This window comes from Condylostylus longicornis, unplaced genomic scaffold, assembly GCF_029603195.1.
Source record: "Condylostylus longicornis isolate FDR11 unplaced genomic scaffold, ASM2960319v2 ptg000023l, whole genome shotgun sequence".
In the NCBI taxonomy this organism is placed as follows: Eukaryota; Metazoa; Arthropoda; class Insecta; order Diptera; family Dolichopodidae; genus Condylostylus; species Condylostylus longicornis.
This window is the reverse complement of record NW_026577992.1, coordinates 938,093-951,863: the sequence shown is the minus strand read 5'-3', so window position 1 is coordinate 951,863 and position 13,771 is coordinate 938,093. Positions and strand designations below refer to the sequence as shown.

The window sequence follows — 13,771 nt, the reverse complement described above, 5'->3', positions numbered from 1 at the left end:
TTTTAATTTCTTGTATGGCATGTTAGGTCCGAATTGAATATTTTCTTAATACAATTGTTCCATATTAAATCACAACAATCTTATTTAAAATTATATCTAAATTGTTCAATTTCTTCCAAGTGTTGCAAATGTAAGTAATTGTAAAAAATTTTTAATATTTTGAAACTTGAATAAATTTTTTAACAATGAAAACCAAAATATGGCCTAAAAATAAAGAGCTACAAAGGGCACAAAATTTGTAATGTTTTTCTAAGGTAAAATTTTTGAAACTATGTAAAATCAAATACGTACGACTCCTCAAGTCGGAGATAGTTTGTTTGTTATTTTAGAAATTTTGATTGTTTACTAATAAGAAAGAATTCTTGTTAAAAAGGGAACACTTTGTATTAAATTTCTATTTTAATTTACTTAATTGTGTTTTTATATTTTAATATCATCATACCCACATTTCTTTTTTTTTTCCAAAAATTTTCAATTGATTTATGTAGAAAGTTTCAAATGATTTTAGAATAAAATAGGAGTATGGAATTTCTTTTTTTTTTTTTAAATTCCAAACAATGGAGTACAATTGAAATTTAATAGAAGAAAAGATAAAATTTCATTGTTTTCAATATAAATAAATTTTATTTCTTAATTTATGTATTGTAAGTGGTGAATATTAAAACAATAATATAAAAATATGAAAAAATTTCAACAAAAATAAAATTGAAATTTTGATTATTCGTTCTTTGGATACGTACATACGAGTATATGTCCATACAAAGTAAATTTTTTTTAAAATAGACAAGAACATTCAATTTAAATAAAAAAAAATATTTTAAATTTTCACACCAATAGGCAAACACTTATACCAGAAAATAATTTCAATTTACAAATAGGATTGTGTAAAGAATTTCAAGTTACGAAGAAGTAATAATATAGGGTGTTTAGGATGGGTGACAAATAATTTGAGGAATGAGTCTTTGGTCAATTTCCCGCAAAAAATTGTATTGCTAGAGTGTATTGCCGCTTTCGAGTTACAGGCTGTTGAAAAAAAAAGTACCAGATTTTTCCTGCATGTTAATAAATGCTTATAACTTCAGAATTACGCGGTATGGAGTAATCATCAGGGGCTTGTTTTACATGTATGAAATATGCATTTTTCGTTTATAACACGTTTTGCTTGCAAAAATATGAGAGATAGAAGAAAATATTATCAGGATTCACTTTTAGACCTCCTTGTGGTGCATCAAAAAAACCAAAAAAAAACATTATTAAACAAATTCCGGAAAAAATTGACTGGCTTTGGTGAGGTTTTTCTTGAAAACTATGTTTTAAATCATATTGATTATAAAACTGAAAATAAAGAATTCTGTAAAACAAGCCACCGATGGTTACTCTAGGTCGCATGTACAATTTCTGCTGGAAATTGATCAAAAAATCATTCCTGAAATTATTTGTCACCTTATACGAAAACACCGTGAATACACAAAAATAGGTATAAGCAAAGGGAAAACTTTTTGTGTGCATTTTTAAATAAAAAATCTACAGGATTTAAAAAGGAATGATATTAATTAGGCAATTTGATCAGTTTTACTGCTGGACAACCTTCATAGTTGTTGAAATTCAACCAATAATCATTATGATTGATTATCACAGTTAGAAATTAAAAAAAATTTCTTTGTTCGTGGTTATTTAAATTTCTAATAAATTATAAAAATTTCTAACTTTGATAACCGCTTTCTAATCCCGTACAATTTAAAATAACTTATATACAATAAGGATTTCTGTAATGTTAAGAAAATAGTTTTGAAAGTAATTATACCTGCAGTCAAACCAACACTAATTAAACAATTTTAAAAATATTCATAGCCACATAAGTAATTACTTTTCTCAATAAATCCAATGTTTTTTTTATTCTTTCTAAAAGAAGATTAAACCTTTCTAATTCTTGTATTAAAACAACTCCGGTTGGTTGAAGGTTAACAGCTAATGCTTTTTTAATACGCCATACTTGAAATTGTGGAGGAAGTTTTTTTAATATATTTTGTGCAATGTCATCAATAAATTCATCTCGACTCACACCACCCATTCCAGTATCTATTAAAAAAATTTTATTTAAAAATTAATTAAATTATGTAATACGGTATGCAATGAAATTGGAAATAACAACACAGTATAAAACTTTAATGTGATTATGATTAATAGTGAACTATTAAAATAATATTGCACTACAAATCAATATTAAATATAAAAAAACAAAAATTTAAAAAATATTTAAATAAAATTTAAAAAACTTAAGAATTCAAAGAAAGTTGGAAAAACGTTTAAAATTCTAACAAAACAAAAAACCATAATTTCCTTCAAATTCAGATATATTGTGGAATTCAATAATTTTAAGAACAAAAATATAACTTTTATAATTTATCTTCTCCCCTATAAAAATGTAACTTTTAGAGGGACGGGAATAGGTAAACATTTTTTTTACGAAAATAAGTTTCTAGTAAAGATCTATATACATATAAAATTTCAGCTTTCTATCTTCAAGAACGTAGAAGTTTTGTAAACATGTCCAAGGACGGACAGATTGACGGACGGACGGGCAGAGTGAAACTAATAAGCATTTTTTTTCAAAATTTTTTTGGAAAAATTCAAAAAGTGGAGCACATAATGATTAAAGTATAATCTGATTTTGTTGCTCAATAATTTGAGGAAGAAAAGAAAAAATAAATGAACATTAGAATATCCGTTTTAGTTCGTTCGAGCCCATTTTTTCAACATTCTTCGAGAATACCATTGCTTTTGGTATACCTTGTATTCTAATGATTTATATGATTCTCATTTATATAATAAGAAATCAATTTCATTTTAATCCACAGTCAAAAACGGAAATAAAACAAAAATGGAAAAAAGTGACGCAAGCAATTTATTTTTGATATTTTAAATTCTCTTGAAGTTTTCATTATTTTTAAATTATAATTTAACCATAAAACTTATAATATTTCTACAAAAAAATTTCTACACAAAACTATGGGATTAAATAATAAAAACAGAAATAAACGTTTTTAAATTTCTTTATCATTTTGCAATTTATCCACAAAAAAAAGAAAATTAACGCAAATTCAAGGACCAACTTATGAAAAAAGAAGAAAATAGGAAATTGAAATAAAAATTTAAAGCATACATCAGTGAACAAAAGCAGACAATGAAAAATCTGAAAAACAAAATAGAAACCAACATTTTCAGAGTCATTACACTAATTTCATTCATAATAAAAATATAATGTGTTCGTGAGTATGTTAACGCAAGCATACACAATGTTTGTGCATATAAATTTTGTTATTTTACCATTCTCTTTTTTACTCCATACTCTCACTTGACATGACAAAATGTGTTAAGTTGTTTAATGATTTCAGGTGTGTTTAATGTTGATTATATGCGACAATCAGTTGAAAACATAATTTTTAATTTAATGTTTTATGATGAGAAACAAAAAGATGAGGATAAAAACAAAGAACTCTTGTTATTGCTTAATTTTTGTAAAAATTTAAATATTGTTACACTTTAATTTAAATTCTGGTACCTACTTAATTATAATAATAAAATAATTTCAATTTACAATAAAAAATTCAAGCTTAAATGACACAGAATAAGACATTTTTGGTTTATCATGTGTAGGTATACAAGTTTTGTTACTGCCTTTTCTAAATTTTATAATATTAAAAACTTTAAATTTTATAATATTTTTTCTTAAAATTAAATTAATTGGATATTTTTATCTTAACAATATTAAAAAAATATTTATTAAATTAAATTAATAAATATTTTAAATATTGTACTCTTTTACCTGTTTGCGGTTGCAATTCAATTAAATTCGTCCACATATCTTTAACAGTTTGCGTATAATAACCAATTTCTGCATTTGGATGTAAACCAAAAACATCTGGCTTATTAATCATTGGTAATTTTTCGATATGAGCTAAAAATCATAAATAAATTGGTTTATGTATCGTACATATAAGACAATGTCAAATTTGTTGCTGCTGAAAATATCAACTTAATGCGTGATGAATTTTTTGTATAACGTATTTTACTTTTATCGGCTCTACTTTTAAGTAATCTCTAAAATTAATCAAATTTCTTACCAATAAAATCTTGTTTTTCCTTAGCTTTTAGAGGAACAAAATAATCAACATTATCATCGTGATAAAAATGATAAGGTTGAAAAACATCAAATAGAAAATCACCCATATATTCATTCATATAAGCTTGAACAATACGACGATCAAAATCATCAATAACACGTCCCCCATACATCACCTAAAAGAATAATATAAAGTTAAATTAATAATTCTAATCTTAACATGTTGGTGAATTTAAAATTGAGGTTTCTTTTTAAATATTTAAAAATCAGTTTCCTTCATTTTTTGATTTAAATTTTTTTGTAAAATCATTATGAGTTATTTTAGAAATCATAATTGAACTTATAAATATAAATTTCTCACAAAATTTTTTGATGCGTTAACATTTATGACTTTAAAAGTTGCTTAAAATATTCACGATTCAAAGAAAACAATAAACTTTGTATAGAAGCGAATTATTTTTTATATTGATTTTGTAATAAAAAAAATCCACTTTTACATTTTAATGTAGTTAAAATTGAAGGACATTTATTTAAAAATCAAAATATATGTGAATATTCAAGAAACTTCATTAATTTAAAATAAATAATCGAGATGAAACCAATATTTGAAGATTTGTTAAGAGTATGGAACTTAAGTTTTAAAGAGTATGAAATTCATTAAAATTTAGAAACAAATGTAATACGTAGTTAAATATTTTAAGTGAGGAGTTTAATTATGGATTCGGAGTTGTATAAGCATTATAATTTTAATAATAAATATCTAATATATTTACTTCTCCAATCAGATATTTTAAACTATTCCATGGTATTTTTTGTTTTCCTATAACTTTGCCTAAATAACATCCAAGAATTTGTACGCAAACATCAAAATCGGATTCATTAAAATCATAAGAAATATTCCACCCAATTTTATCATACTTTCTTCGTTCCTGTAACAAAAAATTAATATTATTAATAAAGTTATTCTGAAAAAAATTAATTAGTCTGACTGCTTAGATTATTTTTTAATTTTATGAAGAACGTTATAATGTTCGCTTCTCTTGCGAACGTGATACTCTTGCGTTTATAATATGTTACAGAGTTAAACGTTTCTCATCAAAAAATTTTCTCAAAGTATTTTTGTAGTCTAATATATGATGTTATATATGATGTGATCAGAACATAACCTACCGTAGTTTAGAAAAAATTTTGCACAAGCATGTGTTTTAAATAACTTAAAAATATAAATTTAGCCCATAATACGAGTCCAGTTGCTGACTCCTAATTTCTTCCAAAATTTTTTGGCTTGTTAAAATTTCAAGTTAATCGGTTTAATATCTTCTTCAAAAAAATCAAATATGTAAAATTGGCCTATAAAAAATTCCAGTCTGACATATTCCAGAATTTGATCAATCCGTCTCACGGTCAAATTAAACTTATATACGAAATTTCAATAAAGTCGTTCTGCACGGCCAGACTGACAGACAAATCGAGATAGACGGTAATAGCAGAGAGAACTTTATTTACGCATCTGTAACATTGAGAAAGCCTTTTCCGCCGAAAACACATCCAACAACGAAAACAACTCCACATGTGAAATTTAATGCCATCACGAAACCTCCCTTATTGTATGCAATGCGGTTGGAAAGAAGTTAAAATAATTATAAAAATACAGATTGTCTTGGTACACCAAAACTCTTTCTTTTGCAATGAATAGTATTAGTTAAATTAATATTAATACATTATTATTAACAAGTTTATTACTTATAAAATATTTAAAATTACCTGAACAACAGCATGGAAAAAGGCTAAAGTATAAACTAATGGCTTGAAAGTACTGTGAGTACACGAATCAAGTGTTTCTTGCTTTAATTTAAAAAATGTTGAACGTAAATTTAATTTTAAACCATTTGGGGATTCCGTTACAACTGCAAAGAATAATTTATATTGTTTCATACAAAATGAAGGAATAAAAATGTTACCTTTTAAGGACTTTTGTAAAATTCCAATTGGAAAGGTAGAAGTTGGATCAGTGGTTATCCATAATCGAAATTTGGGGTGTGGATTTTCAACTTTCTCTAAATATTTTTCTAATGATCTAATAAATGGTATTAATAAATGACCATTTTGTAGCATTAACCAATATCCTGATGATATTGCAGCATCCAATAATTCGAACGCTTTCTAAAAAAAAAAATATTTTTAATAATATGTTAATTTTTTGTAAGGATACAATTTCAATGAAATTCGTAAAATTTCAATGTAAATTTAGATTAAAAAAGGGATCTTTTGCGTTTTCGGCAAATTAACTAAATTCTCAATTAATTGTTTTGTTATTTAATTTAAAATTAATTCATTTCTTTTCTAATATCTCAATGAGCTTCTTAAATATTCGTAAATCATTAGGCTTTCAATCTACATTAATTTTTGTGTTAAATTATTAGGCTTTGTATTATATAATAAACACTTACTTTTTTTGAATTTTCAGTTATTAACGGGATTCTTTTAAGAAATGTGCTATTTTATGATTATTGCTTTAAAATAAAACTTATTACTTGCATGCAGATATAGAAATACGGAAAAAATGACACGTTTTGTAAATATTGAATTATTATTTTTAGATGATTAGATTTTAGTTTTGGTTTGTAATTTTTTTTTACAAGAAATTTTATTTTATTGATGATGTACATAGGTATATTTGTATACTGGAATACATTGTGGATAAAATGTATAATGAATGCGATTTAATCTGCATATATGGAAGAGTTGAAAAAAAAAAATTGTTATTGAAATAGTGAATATTCGGTTTGCCAGCTTACGTGATTTGAAATACAAATAAATAATATAGAAAAAACAACGTCAAATGAAAATTGGCCGAATAAACTAACTACAATGTTTTTAGAAATATTTTTAAATAGAATATTAATAGTGTTATTTCAAAAAAAAAAAAAATTAAACAAAAAATCTCCTTTTCTATATCACGAATTTAGTATTTTTTTTCATATTGGAGTTTTACTATTTTACAAACTGACAAAATGTAACAAAAAAATAAAAGAATTTCATATTTGACAAATAAAAAACTTTTTTTTTTTAAATTTTACTTTATTTATTTTAGGATGCAGCGATTTCTATTTTTTAATTTTTTTTATCATTGCAGCAATAATGTAGGTTAGATGTAGAGCGTTTTTCTTAATTAGTATATTATGTGAATTAAATTAAATTTACTACGGCCCATAATACATAGTTAAAAAATGAACACAATGAACGTCAGAATTTTTGATTTTACCGCAGAACAAAACAAAAATTTTTACTTAAAAATAGTTAAATTTCTATTGTTAAGGTATGTTTGAAAGAAAATCATTGTTAATTGTAGAAATTTTTAGAATTTTCACACTATTTGCGATTTTTAAAATAAATACATTCTACAGTCTCTAAACACGAATATAGTATTATTATAGCTCAAACTTTTCATTTTAGAAAAAAAATAATTTAAAAAAAAAGATTTTATATCACCTTAATATATTTACCTTTTCTTGTCCTTGACCCAATGAAATATATCGAAAATTTCCAATACCACCACCATAGTTTTCTGCTAATTTCATTAATTCATTTGTAGGATCAGAACCGGGACTTAATATGAAACAAACCGGCATTGTACAATTTGTTTGTTCAAATATTGCAACAAGACTTATAACAGGCGGTGTAACATAATGCTCTCCCATAAGTCCGTTAATATAATTATTGACACAACGGTAAATTCTATCAACTCGAAAACATCTCATAAACATTAATTTCTAAAAAAAAAGTAAGAAAAGAAAAAATGAAATAAATTGTTTTGTTAATGAATTTTGTTTAATTTTCATTTCAATTATTAAATTTTAATCAACAATTTTTATGTATTTTACATAACAGTGATTAATACTAACTGTTAACTATGTATTAGAAGGAACTTTTATGTAATAACTAATAAGTAAATTTTATTTTTCTCTTAAATTTTAGTTTCTGATCTTATATCGTATAAAAAGTGTACAATAGCTCTCACGATAATAACATTAAGTGTTTTATTCACTATATTTTTTGAAAAACAGACATGCATTTAAGTTTAAAAACGTAAATTTTGTAATTAAAAGTATAAGATCTCACCTGAAACTCATTGCATATAACATTAAAATCTCCAGGACATGGATAATCCTCAGGGTTTTCCAAATCAAACCACTAAAAATAAAGAAAAAAAATTAAAAAATCTGAGAAGAAAATAGAATGTAATAAATTTAAGAAATAAAGGAGAATCAGTTTAGATAGAGAAGAATGAAAAAGATATAAAGAGATACTTTTTTCTCTTTCTCTTATTATTTTTATTATTTCCTTCTTTTTCTTACTTTATTTTATTGTTCTTTAACAACTTTTTTAATAAAAATTACAAAAGTAAACTGAAAATATTATATAAAAACTTAGAAATATACTAAAAACAGAAATGTTGGAAAGAGAAAGAAAAACAACAGGAAATTTATTTGTCATTTCTTATTTTTAATCCGTTAACATCTTTTTCACTTGAATTATATAACTTTTTGTAATATTATTTCTCTATTTTCAAATTCTCACTCATATTAAATTTATCCATGATATTATAAATCCTTCAAAATTACGTTCATAACATATTTTTAATAAATTATTTTAAATTTATAAATATAATATTGAACACATTATGAAAAATTCCAATTAAAAAATTGCCTCTTAGACGCTACAATTTTATTTTTAGTTTATTTTAGCTCCCTAGCTTCCAGTCTCTTAAACTATAGAATATAAGATTAAATTTTCTAATATATTTTATAATAAAAACTTAGCTGTCGCTACTATATTAGCTTGAATTTTATTGAAACCAAATTAGTAATTCAAGAGTATTCATGTATTAATAATCTCAACTTTCCAGATCAAAGAACATATTCTGCTTGATATTGTTAATGTTCAATATCCTATTATTGCAATTATAAACCTCATCAATGCGATGATTTAACTGTCGTAAAACAAAAAGAATAGAAGAAAATAAGAATTTTTTTTTTGAAATAAATACTTAATTGTATTTATTTTAGTTTCGTTAATAGATAAAAATTTTAACAGCAAGACGACTGACGACAATAAAAGAAAATAACTCATATTTATTAATATAATAAAAATCACAAGAAAAAAAAATTTTTATATAATTTTATACGGTTTTAAAATTATAGTAGTTAAGATTCACAGCTTTAGATATTCGAGGTAATTAAGTAAATAAATGAAATTGTCTTATATTCAGAAACAAAAACAAAAATATGTATATACATATATAAAACACTCAGGAGGACATATAATAGAACAGATTTATGTGTATATAGGATGTCAAAAAGAGAAAAATATGAATATAATCTTTAGTAATTAAATATAATCTTAAGAGGCAGTATAGCTGATACTTAAGTGGGATTATTATTCTTTTTTAATTTATGATTTGCCTTTAAGATGAGCTAAAAAGTTAAATTAATTATTACCATTATAATGGATTATATAACATATTTTATGATTTTTATATTCTCTATTATAATAAAATAAATGTATAAATACAATAACGTTTTATATACTTTTATATTGAATGTCCTGCTATCTACCTATAGTTTGTCTTATGAAAGAAAAAATAAAGTGTAAATTCTTTACTTACATCAATTGCACAATAATTAATTAAATTTTAAAACAATACCATTTTTGAATTGAATTCTTGTTTTTTTTTTTTTCAAAATACTTGAAAGGTTACAATTGAAAATATTATTTGCAGGCAAATAAAAGTGGAGTTAAAGAAGCAATTTAATGGAATTTTTTATGATAAAAATTTTACCTAAAAAAATTATTAAAAAACATGCAAAGAATAGTCAAAAGAAGTATTTTAAAACTTTTACAATTTATGATTTTCCTATATTTTTGCCTACTAGCAAAACCTAGTTGTATATAAATTTTGCTAAAACAAAATTAAACTGATTATCCTTTACAATAAATTGAAATATAACTAAAACAACAAGAAAAATCAAAATATTTAATAAATTTCATAAAATTTACCATTTTCCATTCATTTATATTCTCCTCAATATTTTCTGGTAATGTTTTGAATGGATCTGGAAAATCACTTGATAATTTTAATATATCTGACCAATTAGTATCTGTTAACCATTTTGATGGACATTTACGTTCTGACTTTGACAATACCAAATTTCCTTTTATAAAAAATTCAAGTTCATTCTGTTTCATTCGCTCTTCATTTATTTCTAATTTTGTAGCAATTTGAAATGAGAATAATAATTTATGACGTTCAAATATACCGGTACAACCATAACAGTAAACATTTTCTGTCAATGTGCCAATTATATTTTCTAAACGTTTATATAACATTGAATCTGGTATTGATTTTTTTAATGAAAATGAAAATATATCTAAATATGCATTGAGAGCATATTGATACATGCTGTTAACAGTTGACATATCAGATAAAGCAAAAAATAATATTGCACCACGTCTAGCAGCTGGGCGATAGCCATCACGTAATTTTTCGATATCCTTTGATGTATTTGATGCCAATTCAAGCTGTTCATGTACAGCAAATGCTTTTGTTTTTGTATGTTCTAATTAAAAAATTAAATTAAAAATTTAGTTTTGTTTGTTAGTCATTCACTCATATTTAGGTATGTATATATATTATAATATATATTTGTAATAAATTGTTGATTTATTGAAATAATAAGGCATGTATTTATGATTTCATGTATTCTATAAACATAGAATTTTAAATAAAACAAATTTCACTAATTAGTATTTTGAAATTTAATAATATGGGTGACAAATATGTTGTAAAATTTTGCAAAGATTAAAGCTTGAATGAATGAAAAAATAACTTTCTTTTTGGTAACTTAACAAAAACTTGGTTAGTAAATCCTTCAATCATTAATAATTATATTGTACCTTAAAGTTTTTAGAACCAGCGAATGAGTTTTTGATTTTATATAAAATTTGTTTTATATTAATAGCCATAAATATGTAAAGATTATATGAAAATTATTAGAATATTTCAAAAATTTATTGAAAAAAATTGGGAGTTCCAGTTAAAAATTACTCTTTAAATTACAACAATTAAGGGTTTCATATCACGTTTTTATTTTTTTCACTTAGTCTTTTAGGACTTATTTACCTAAAGTTTCAATTAATTCTACATTGTCCAGCATATTCCCAGCTGATGTTGCCAATTCTCTTAATAACGAATCTTCTAAATTTGATAGTAATTGCTTATTTAAACTTGTTTGTTCTATTAACTCTTCGCGCTGCTGTTCCAAATCTGGACGTTCTGCTCTAACAACAACACTAAGTAATTGATCTTCCAAACCAGTTTGGGTTACAGCATAATTAATTACCATAGCCTGAGCATATACTGATGGATTAAATATTGGATTGGAAAATTTTGTTGTTAAATACATACGAAAATTTTTATCATAATCAATTTCTTTATCTCCAACAACAACAAAATTTCTACCAGCTTGATATAATATATTTTTTTGTAAAATATTATTAATAACTGGATCAATATAGTCATCAACATCTTGAAATAATACTGGTCCTCCATATGTAATAGAAATTTCCAATTGTTTAGTAAAATCGGTATCATTGAATGATAATATTTTTAAATTATTTTTAGCTTCATGTTTTTTAATCCATGTTAAAGCCTGTAATTGTGGATCAATACACAATGGAAATCTTGATGCTCTTAATGTTAATATGCCATTTTGAATGGATAATTCATCTGGTGGCAGACCTTGCGATGACCATGATGATATTTCAACGTCAGTTGTCAAAGAGTTATTAATTTTAAATGGCATTTGTATTGGTATATTACGTTCAAGTAAATCATTGAGCCAATCAGAAAATAACATTGTTTTACGATATTCCCATGAAAATGCACCAGTGTATGATAAAAATGATGCACATATAAGACATTCACCAATTAATTGATTTTGATCTTTGTATAAATTTTCTAATTCAATTTCCCATCGAGTTTTTTCTGATGTTAAACCACTCAGTAGTTTATTAGAAGCAACCTAAAAGTATATCGGCAATATTATAACCTTGGTAAGTTTAAGATATGTAATAAAAATAAAGAAATGTACAATTTTTAAACCTAGTGAGACAGAAATAAAGTGATTAGGAACATACGTACTCTTATTTGTAAAATAATTCTCGAATTATAAATCTTTGTTTGAAATATAATTGATTTAATATTTTATAATTACCAATCTTCTTTCTGCTTCCTTCATCATTTCCATTAAAACATCCTTTTCTTTAATTGCTTCAGTATATTGTGCATTTAATGATATAATCTTTTCTTCTAAATTACGAATTTCAGTATTTAAATTTTCTAATGTTTTAATTTGTAGATCATTTTCTGCAATTAAATATTCTACTTTATCCTTTTTAGGTTTAACTTCACGATATACATCATAGAAACCTAATACAGCTTTAACAAATTTTAAGAGACCGTAACCAGCTTTTGAAATTGATTGCATCTCATCTAATTTAGTCGATAATTTCATATGTTTACGACATTCGGATATTTGTTTTGATGTTAAAATTTCGGCATTCATTTCAAGTAAACTTCGTAAAAAATTACTTTCAGCCATCATACTTTTAGCTGTTTTCCAATTAATCTCTTTATATCCTTTTAAAATTGCAACACATTCGCATACTATTTGAACAGGTTCTGGCGGTGTTGCAAAACTACGAATTTCTGTTATATCAGATTTATCTAAATCAGCTAAAGCTTCCCGTGCTGCCTCTAATGCTGGTAATCCTTCTGCTAATGCTTCTTCAGCTTCTTTTTTTTCAACAGCAATTATTTTACCTTTATTTTCAACATCTTTTGACTGTATCGATGCTTCTTCTTTTTTTGTATTAGCACTTTGTGTTGATTTATCAATATCAATGATCATTAATTCACATTTTTCACTAGCAATAGAAACATTTTTTTGTTGTTCCGCTACAATTGCACTTAAAATATCTATTTGTGCAGATGCTTCATCTATTTTCATTATACCATCTTGAAGACGATTACATTGTGCTGTTATAGAACTGTTTTTCTCTTCTGCAAATACAAGTTAACAGTTTTATATTTTCAATTAATAAAAGATGGTTTAATCAACTTGGTAATAGAGTAAAAGTAACAGTTATATTAAATATAATTTCTGAGTAACAAAACCACACTAAGATTTATTTAAAAAAATAAATGCTGTATTTTAGCAAATTTGAATTAAAGCTTCATTTTTAATAAAAATATGAAACAAAATATTTTCTACAGACTGATTATTAAATCTACTAAAATGCAAACAAAAAATAATCTGCAATTTCAACAGGCTTCCTGTCAATAAAAAAATAATTTTATTGACACGAATCATAATCATTCAAACATTGCCACTTCATCGTTTTCCCAACAAATTACTTGATTCCTGATTACAAAATCCAAAACGACACAGTGCAAATACCATACCTACTACTATGTGTTTTATTTTAAAATGTACGTAAAATTTTTTGTTTTCCGAATAATGCGAGTCGTTTTAATGCTACAATACACCATAAATATTTGTTTTTCTATACTTATTATATATGTAT

The 13,771-nt window shown here is 24.3% G+C and overlaps 1 protein-coding gene across 1 annotated transcript in view; it reads right to left on the bottom strand.

The window, feature by feature from the left end:
• LOC129606989 (dynein axonemal heavy chain 10) overlaps positions 1 to 13,771 on the bottom strand; it is a 131,883-nt gene that overhangs the window by 5,472 nt on the left and 112,640 nt on the right. The window contains exons 57-67 of the mRNA XM_055517661.1: positions 12,400 to 13,247; positions 11,307 to 12,207; positions 10,184 to 10,743; positions 8,246 to 8,317; positions 7,630 to 7,896; positions 6,085 to 6,286; positions 5,888 to 6,030; positions 4,897 to 5,052; positions 4,125 to 4,299; positions 3,827 to 3,958; positions 1,868 to 2,079 (exon numbers count right to left, since the gene is read on the bottom strand). Of these exons, the coding sequence (XP_055373636.1) occupies positions 1,868 to 2,079; positions 3,827 to 3,958; positions 4,125 to 4,299; positions 4,897 to 5,052; positions 5,888 to 6,030; positions 6,085 to 6,286; positions 7,630 to 7,896; positions 8,246 to 8,317; positions 10,184 to 10,743; positions 11,307 to 12,207; positions 12,400 to 13,247 (3,668 nt within the window). The remainder of the gene's footprint in view (positions 1 to 1,867; positions 2,080 to 3,826; positions 3,959 to 4,124; positions 4,300 to 4,896; positions 5,053 to 5,887; positions 6,031 to 6,084; positions 6,287 to 7,629; positions 7,897 to 8,245; positions 8,318 to 10,183; positions 10,744 to 11,306; positions 12,208 to 12,399; positions 13,248 to 13,771) is intronic.